This window comes from Benincasa hispida, chromosome 12 (genome assembly GCF_027475165.1).
Source record: "Benincasa hispida cultivar pf3 chromosome 12, pf3_genome.v1.1, whole genome shotgun sequence".
NCBI lineage: Eukaryota > Viridiplantae > Streptophyta > Magnoliopsida > Cucurbitales > Cucurbitaceae > Benincasa > Benincasa hispida.
The window spans coordinates 58,462,604-58,472,216 of record NC_143489.1 but is presented as its reverse complement, the minus strand read 5'-3'; the positions used below and the strand labels follow the sequence as shown (position 1 = coordinate 58,472,216).

General features: G+C 28.8%; 1 protein-coding gene across 1 annotated transcript; it reads left to right on the top strand.

Moving 5' to 3' along the window:
• The first annotated feature begins 3,465 nt into the window (after positions 1-3,465).
• Positions 3,466-8,886, top strand: LOC150032094 (protein SIEVE ELEMENT OCCLUSION B-like). Its single transcript, XM_090307992.1, has 7 exons — positions 3,466-3,838; positions 3,965-4,063; positions 5,361-5,809; positions 6,622-6,719; positions 6,830-6,963; positions 7,558-8,028; positions 8,101-8,886. Exons 1-7 carry the CDS (start codon positions 3,518-3,520, stop codon positions 8,683-8,685), a joined length of 2,157 nt encoding a protein of 718 aa, XP_090164118.1. The 5' UTR covers positions 3,466-3,517; the 3' UTR covers positions 8,686-8,886.
• The last annotated feature ends 727 nt before the right edge of the window (positions 8,887-9,613 follow it).

The window sequence follows — 9,613 nt, the reverse complement described above, 5'->3', positions numbered from 1 at the left end:
AACTAAACAAAGAATAAATATAATATTTACCACTATCAATCAATAAATATTTTATTTTATTATGCAAGATCCACCAAAGAGGAAGCACATACTTTTCATTTATATATCATGGGTGAAGTTTTATATTTTATTTTTTAAATATAGTTCCTTTAATCTATTCTTCAAGATTTTGTCTGTTTCCTCTTTATTCTTTGTTGTAATTTTGAAGATTCACTTTACATAACGAATTAAAGTTAGCAATAATTCTTCATTCTCTTTGCTAGCTGTCAGTTTTATGCCACAAAATTTTCTGATTTTCCATATTATCATTCCACCTTTCTCGACAGTCGAAAAAGACGGTTGTTCCAGAATCATTTTAAAGAAATGCGATACAATCAACGTATTATTATTATTATTGTTATTTTTTTTGTCGACATTTTACTTCAATATTTTTAGATGTTAATAAATTCAATATCATATAGAATTTTAGAAAGACCTCACCAAATCTTATAATTTTTCTTTTTCTAAATATCAATTGATTTACGATAAAACATAAAAAAAAAAATAAACAATAAAATATCATTAATGTGATATAATAAATAAAAATATAAAAAGTGTAAACTATTAATTGATGAAGTTAAATATTATTTATTTTTAATTTTTATCGATACTGGTATTTTATCAATATTTTCATCAATATATTTATAAAATGGAGGTCTTGTTATTTTCCGTTGATTTTGAACATTAGGAACAGGGACTAATCTTAATATTATGATTCACAAATCCGTAAATTATAAGTACAATTTCATTGGTTCTACTAGATTTTGTACATGAAAGCATGTTTGGAAGTAATTTTAATATTTTTTTTTATCATGTTTAAAATCACTCTAAAACATGTTTTTAAGTATTTAAAATCAATTTTGATGATATAAAAATTACATTTAAAAGTGTAAAGTTAAATATCAAATCTATTTTGAAATAACAACCGATTTTAAATATGATTGAAAAATGAATCTAACAATTTCAAAGTTATTCTCAAACGTATTGGAATTAGAAAATCCACAAAGTCGTCTTAACTAGCTAGAAATTAATGCTCACTTCTAATTCTTATATATACACTTGACATTCAAATATAATTTCACGAGCTAATGCAACGGGTTTAGGTATCAAGTCAAATTTGATGTAGGAGAATAATTAGATTATTTGTATAATTTAGTTAATATTAGATTACATGTTAATTTTAGATTAATAGTGTTTCATTAAGACGGTATTTAGAGCGTTGAGTTGGTTCCAAAGTCTCGAATTAATATGTTGGAATTAAAAAATGTGTTTTGGATACAAAGTTGCAAAATGACATTCATCAATAAATCTTTATAAGAGAAAGATGGTAAAGTGAAGTTTCTTGATAATGTGCAAATTTAATAGTAAGCATTATTGAATTTAAGTTATTTAATATCGACTTATGAAACCAATAGACGAAACACCTCCTAAGGATTGTATTTAGAAGCTTTTTGAACCATATTTTGAGATATAGGACTATTGTTCTTTGGAGAGTTTCTTTCAACACTAAGTAATAAATTGTCCTTATTTGGTTATGGATTTGACCTAATATGCATAAACCGTTGGATCATGAACTAGTGTTAGAATTTTATGGAAACCTATATAGCTTCAAGATATATGAAAATAGTCAACCTAAACACAACTCCATTGATTAAAATATTATTATCTAAATTAAAAATTTAAAAGTTTGAATCTCACTCCTACAAAATGTTAAATTATAAAAATGAAAAACTGTAGGTGAAAAAATCATAAATATATAAATCAAATAACAAATGAGAACTCAATGATTGAGGCATCCAGGGACTAGCAACATCTCCTAAGGTCAAAAAGTAAGTTTATAATTCTAGGGAAAATATTCAAACTTTATCAATAGATTTATTTTCTTCTAAAAATTTTGAGATATGAAAAAAAAAAAAAACCATAAGTATTTTTAAGAAATGAAAAACCAACTACAGCGATTACTTGTAAATAAGCTTAATTTTTAATAACAAAAATATTGTACTTTTGAAACTAGACCTAACATAATCCAAGTTAACATAGTTAATGGTTAAAATATCCATTTTCCTAAAGATTTAATGGTTGAATTTCACTCTCTCCCTTTCGTGATTGTGACGTTATATTAAAAGGAAAAAAGGAAAAAACAAAAAAACAAAAAACAAAAACTAAACAAAACAAAACGTCAAAACCCAAAAACATGGCTTTTGGATTTTAATAATTGGGAAGCATATTTGTCTCAGTTCATAGAATAGTGGTTACACTTTTAAGTTTATAAGGTTGGTTTGGTAATGATTTGATTGTTTAGGTTTGTTTTTTAAAATTAAGTCAATTTTATTTATTTATTTTTTTTATAATGATTTGAATCTTTTTAAGTACAATTGTTGAATTCTTAATTAAATTTCAAAAACAAAGATAACATTTTAAAAGCTATATTTTTAGTTCTCAAAATTTAGCCTCGTTGTTTAAAACATCGATGAAAAGTAGATAATCAATGAAAAAATTTGGAGGTGAAAGTAGTGTCCATATGCTTAATTTTCAAAAATAAAAACAAAAAAGAAAATGGTTATCAAATAGGGCTTAAACTTTCGTAAAAATAAAATTTAGTATATTATCTTCAATTTTGTAATAATTTAGTCTCTGAGCTTTATTGTGTAACAATATATTTTTTGTATTTTAAATTTTATAACAATTTAGTCCTTGAAATCAGTCTTAATTAAGATTTTATTGAGATTTCTTGTATAGTCAATATTTTTATAAATTACAAAATCTACATCATAAAATAATAAAAATTAGACAAATAATTTTAATAAATTTTTGCGTTTATGGACTAAATGATTACAAAATTGAAAAGACAACAACTAAGGTCTCGTTTAGTAACTATTTCATTTTTTGTTTTTAGTTTTTGTTCCTCCCCATTTCTTATAAGAATTTGCATATATTTTTTTAAGTACAATGGTTGAATTTTTAACCAAATTCCCAAAACGAAAACAAAATTTAAAAGCTTCTTTTTTTTTTTTTGTTTTCAAATTTTTGCTTAGTTTTTAAAATATTAGTAAAAAGTAGATAACAAATGAAAAAATTTGGAGGTGAAAGTAGTGTCTATAGGTTCAATTTTCAAAAATAAAAAACCAATTGGTTACTAAATGGGACCTTAAATTATTACATACTAAAGATCAATGACTAAATTGTTAAAAATTGAATGAACAGAGACTAAATTATTAGAAATCAAAATTTTCGAGCTAAATTATTACTTTGGAACAAAAATATTTTTTTAACTTCAAATAAAGAAAACGGAACAAAAGAAAAGGAAAAAGACGTATAGACATTGAGACAACAAAGAAGTAAGATGGACATGTGTTTAATTAAAGCACAAATCTAGAACTTCACATTCTTTTCTTTAAGACAAGAAGAATACATTATTGTCCTTTCACACTCCTTTGCTTTTCTATATCTTCTTTGAAGATTTCTATGTGTATAAATAATGCCTAACAATTTCCAATTCCCAACACAACCAAACCTATTCAATCTTTTCTCTTTTCATACTTCTTCTCTCTACACCCAAACCATGGCCACTTCACTCAAGACACCCACCACTGCATCTGTGCCATTGCTGCATTCTAAGCAATCAGCCAACCTCAAGGAGGAGTCGAGCATGAGACATTACTCCGACGACCTCGTCACCGGTCACATTTATGCCAAACATCGCGACGACGATACTACTAAAATTGATCTCCCCAATTACATCTCTGTTATTGAGAGTATTATCACAATTACTGATCAAATTAGCGATAATGCACATCGGGTAAAAATATACAACATTTATACATTATACACTCAAATTAAATTTTTGGTTTTACCTTTTTTATTTCTTTCTATTTGGTATAATTTTACTTTTGTGATGAATAACTATTATTGTGTACTCGTATAGGGAATAGTTGAAGGGCGTTTGGTACATTCGGATGCAACTTTGACATCCAATGTTGTGATCGAGCCTCCACTTTGTACTCTTCATCGTATCTCTAGCGAGGTTATATATAGTTCCATAAAATTTATTATTTTGACAAGTTATTTGATAGTGATCTAGTTTTTCACTTTTTATCTCTAAAAATAAGTTTGTTCATGCATTTAAACTTTTATCTTGATAACTCTTTTGCATTGAGAAGGCTAGTTTATTTTGTTTATTTATTTATTATTATTTTTAATAGGGGTCAACTCTTTTATATGTTTCTAAATCTTAGTTAGATCTTCAAAGTAAATTTTTTGATACAATTTCGGTCCTATTTAGTTACCGTTTTGTTCTCTCTATTTTTAACTTATGATTTTCACATTTTTAAAGAAATACTTCGAATTTCTAGCTAAATTATACAAACAAAACTATGTTTTTGGAGACCACTTTTTTTAGTTTTTAAAACTTAGTTTGGATTTTTTAAAACACTAGTACAAAGGGAAGAACAAAACATAAAAACTTTATGGGTAAAACTAGTGTTGTAAGAATAATTTAATTTTAAAAAATCAAAATAAAAAATCAAAACGATTATCAAATGTGGCCTTCATTTTTTTTGTTTTATATTCATGAAATTTATGTTATTTTTTCTCACAAATTTTATAAAAATATTTTTACCTTTCTTAAATAACATTTGGATCCTTAGTTAAATTCTAAAAGAAAAAACAAATTTTTGAAGAACCACATTTAAATTCTAAAAGAAAAAACAATTTTTTGAAGAACCACATTTTTTAGTTTTAATTTGAAAAATTGGCTTTGTTTTTCTAAATAGATGTAGAAAGTAGATCTAAAATCTATTGATAGAACTATTATTTATAAGCTTTTTTTAAAAATAATAAAATGAAATATGACTGGTTGATAACCATTTCGTTTATTGTTTTTGAAAATTAAGCATATTTCCTCCAAATTTCTTATAATGATTTGCATCTTTGCCAAGTACAATGGTTGAAATATTATCCAAATTCCAAAGACAAAATCAAAATTTTAAAAGCTATTGTTTTTTAGTTTTCAAATTTTAGATTGCTTTTTTAAACCATTGATAAAAGTATAAACAAATAAAGAAGTTTTGAGGTGAAATTAGTGACTATAGACTTAGTTTTCAAAAATAAAGAACAAAAAACGAAATGGTTATCAAACGAGACCGACATTATCAAATAGGCTTTATAATTAACCAAAACGGTTTTCAAAAACAAAACATTGGAAAGAACATTGTCAATAAAAATGTGAAAAAGTTACATATATATATACAAAAAGCAGTAAATTTTATTTTCTTCTGATCCATTTTATACATGCAATTGAAAGTTGAAATATTATGTCTCAGTTGTCATGTAAGGCTCCGGGGATAGAAAAAGCACACGAGACCACACTCGAAATCTTTGAAATATTGGCAAATTATCCATGGGAAGCCAAGGCAGCTCTCACTTTGTTAGCTTTTGCAACTGATTATGGAGATTTGTGGCATCTCTACCATTACTCCCATGTTGATCCATTGGCTAAATCTTTGGCAATTATCAAGCGAGTAGCTACTTTGAAAAAGCACTTAGACTCACTTCGATATCGACAAGTGCTTCTCAACCCCAAAAGTCTCATTCAAAGCTGCTTACAAGCAATCAAATATATGAATGAGATTAGAGAATTCTCAAAATATGATGTCAAGGAACTTCCTGAGTTACCATCTGCTCTTCGCCAAATCCCATTGATTACTTATTGGGCCATACACACTATTGTTGCTTCAAGGATTGAGCTCTCCACATATCTCAGTGAAAATGAGTAAGTACTTTATCCATACCTTTAAAAATCTCTTTTTTCCTTTTAATATTATGTCACATTTGCAATAGTTGTGATCCAACCACATTTTTACAAACTAGGGATGATCAGAACAATCCAACAAACTAAGTTGATTGGCCGAAATGTGCTAAACCAATTTCGGTAGATCGGTATTTGGTTTCGTTCATTTGGAGTTGACTCAAACCGACTGACCAAGTGTTTAGAAAGAAAATAAGTAACGAGATAAATTATGTCTTTTCATACCAAAATTGAAATGTTGGTTTTCTCGGTTAATTTCAGCCCAAAACTTTCCTTGAATTTTCAATAATCATTCTTAAAACAAAATTTTCCAAACCACGACTCAGAAGTAGTTATTTACTTTATTAATGTTGGATAAGAAGCTTTTGAAGATTGGAGGTAATTTGAATGATAGATTTAAGAAAGAGGCTACTTGTATTATTGATCACTTCTAACTCTTTTTGGCTTGATACAAAATCTAAGATATCATTTTTATTTATACTAGTTGGCACACCACCCCTCGATTTCATGGCTAAGATTTTGCCAATAAAGACATGATCTAGAGTTATAAATGACTTTCTAAAATATTCTTTACAATTACACGTTTTCTTCCATATTCTATACAATTCTACTACATACTCCAAGTATCTCTTAAAAAAGATTTCCCGGGGATATTATAGTATTTAATACTTCTAGAGACCGGGCTTCTGTTTGGACCGGATCCCAATACTTATTATCAAAGATCAAACTTACATTTCAACGGTATATTCATTCATAGTAATACTGATGTTTTTCAGGAATCAGCCACAGAGATACTTGAATGAATTGTCTGAAAAAATGGCCATTGTACTTGCCGTACTTGAGAAGCATCTAGATGCCATCCGAGAACAACATGGTCGAATACTAATCTCCCTAGTTACTTTTATTTGTATCGTTAATATATTATTGGAATTACCCTGAAAAATAACATTAAATTGGGTTATGTTTCATTTTTTTTTATGGCAGAGGAGGTTAATCTCTATCGGTGGTTGGTTGACCACATTGAACATTATCAAACTGACATTACATTGGTCATTCCCAAGCTGCTTAGCGGCAAACCTGAAACCAAACCCCTTATTGATGGCTCTACTTTAAAAGAGGTTTCTTCTATTTCATACCTTATTATTGGCTTGTTCTCAAATATACTATTATAATAATGACATATATTCATTTTCATATATGAAATGTATTTAATCAATAGGTATGTTGTTAAAGTATTGATATAATTAAACTTATTGTAACTCTGTGAAACTAAAATCCTGGGTTGGGATGAGATCGTCACTTAAGTTGATGTTGGTGTACTAAATCTTCTATTTTTTTTATAACTATGAAGCAACTTCTATACCTCTTAATTGAAAAACTTTCCTCTTGTCTTTCCATTAGACGTTCCATTTTTCTATTGGTGAGCTCTCCACTAGCTTCTACTTCGTACTTACTCATCTACTCTTCGATTATTGGCAATGAATTACTTTTTTTATTTGGAGTGACGAGAGAGCTAAGAATATTTCAACCATACACTTATTGATTCCTTCTTTCGTTAGTTTCTTGTTAAGAAAAAATGGTAGATTTATTTTGCTATTAGAATAGTAGGATTGTATTAGCTCCAATAACCTTAGTTGCTCATCCGATTAAACTTTGGGGTTAATTGATGATTCAACTTAGGTAACTTGGTGCAAATTCGTGGGTTTTTGCAGGTTAGTGTTCACGAAAGTTTGTCGGGAAAGAACGTGATATTGGTAATTTCTGGTTTGGATATCTCCAATGATGATATCACGGCTCTTCATCAAGTTTACAATGAATTGAAAACTAGAGACAGTAGACATGAGATAGTTTGGATTCCAATTTTCCCGGAGCCTTATCAAGAAGAAGATCGCAAGAGATATGATTATTTGCGTTCAACTATGAAATGGTATTCAATACAATTTACTACAAAGATAACTGGCATGAGATATATTGAAGAAAAATGGCAACTTAGAGAGGATCCATTAGTTGTGGTACTAAACCCACAATCTAAGGTGGTATTCACAAATGCAATTCATCTAATTCGAGTTTGGGGGATTGAAGCAATTGATTTCACACAAGATAGAGCCAAGACTTTATTACGAAAAAATTGGCCCGATTCAACTCTCACCAAATTCACTCACCAACCAAGACTACAAAATTGGGTATGTAGACATTTTGTATTTCCTTCCTAATTAAATTATAATAAAATACATCTTATCTATACTCTTTCACAGATCAAGCAAGAGAAAAACATACTATTCTATGGAGGAAAGGAACCATTGTGGATACAACAATTTGAAGAGAGAGTAGAAATCTTGAGAAATGATCCTTTGATAATGGATGGTGGTTCATTTGAGATTGTACGTATTGGAAAGGATGCAACAGGAGAGGATGATCCAGCACTCATGGCTCGTTTTTGGACAGCACAATGGGGCTATTTTGTAGTAAAGAGCCAATTGATAGGTTCAAGTGCAAGTGAAACAACAGAAGACATCTTAAGACTGATATCATACCAAAACGAAGATGGTTGGGTTGTTCTAAGTGTAGGCTCAGCCCCAGTATTAGTTGGTCGTGGGATTTTGATATTGAAATTACTCGACGAATTTCCAAAATGGAAGCAAAGTTTGAGGTTAAAGGCCTTCCCTGATGTCTTTAGAGACTACTTCAATGAATTGGCTCTCAAAAATCATCAATGTGATCGAGTAATTCTTCCTGGATTCAGTGGATGGATTCCTATGATTGTGAATTGTCCTGAATGTCCTCGTTTCATGGAGACTGGTATCAGCTTCAAGTGCTGCCATGGAGGTACTCATATGTGAAGAGGATTGATTGAAGCTGCTGGAACTCATATACATCTCTTTTTTTATGTTACACTATTATACTATACTACTACTAAATGGATATTGTACCATTTGACTTTATATTATAATCGAGTCCATTAGGTCTCGTTGTTATCAGTGATGAGCGTTTGTATGAATTTATGTTATTTATGATATAATGATCATCAGATCTTTCCTTAATTTCGACTCAAGTATGTTAATTTATTGACGAGAACATAGAAGCTGGTAACCCAGTTCGATGAAATACATATATATTTAAAGGGCATTATGTCCAAGAAAAATAAATCCACTAATGTAAAATAAAGAAATTATAACGTTGTACTTATCTCTTGTTACAAACAATAACAGTGACACATGTCAAACTTGACTCCTTGAAATAACAATTAGTCTCCCCTAATTATCAAACTTCCTCTCACTTTATCTTAGGATACCCCTAAACATAAATACATTAGTAGATGAATACTTAGGCTCCCCCTACGTGTGAGACTCTAACTCTTCACAAGTTTATCTTTCTTTTATCAAGTGATACTACAACAAATATCACATACAATAGCAGGCCAAAAAACGGTATTGTAGACTTTCGATAGTGTTTTTGAAGACGCTATCCTAGACGATGTTATGGAAAGTCTAATACTTTTGATGGTGTTTTTATCTGCTATAACATGTTCTATAAAAAGTCTATTTTTTATTGTAGAATTATCATGATATGGAAATATTTTATAGCGTTAACAAAAAACGCTACGTTTTCGCTTTACTAGCGATTTTAATAGCATAAAAAATGCTATCAAAACTATTTTATAGCATTTTTAATAGCATAAAAAACACTATAAAAGGCTTTCTATAGGATTTTTAAGCATGTTGTTATAGCCATTGTTATTGAAAGCCTATTACTTTTCATAGCTTTTTT

Excerpts from the sequence above, each read along its gene's own strand:
- LOC150032094 (XM_090307992.1), top strand. The coding sequence starts at position 3,518 with ATGCCTAACAATTTCCAATTCCCAACACAACCAAACCTATTCAATCTT. Across the intron at positions 4,064-5,360 it reads TTCATCGTATCTCTAGCGAG|TTGTCATGTAAGGCTCCGGG; the intron begins GTTATATATAGT and ends ATTATGTCTCAG. Across the intron at positions 6,720-6,829 it reads TGCCATCCGAGAACAACATG|AGGAGGTTAATCTCTATCGG; the intron begins GTCGAATACTAA and ends TTTTTATGGCAG.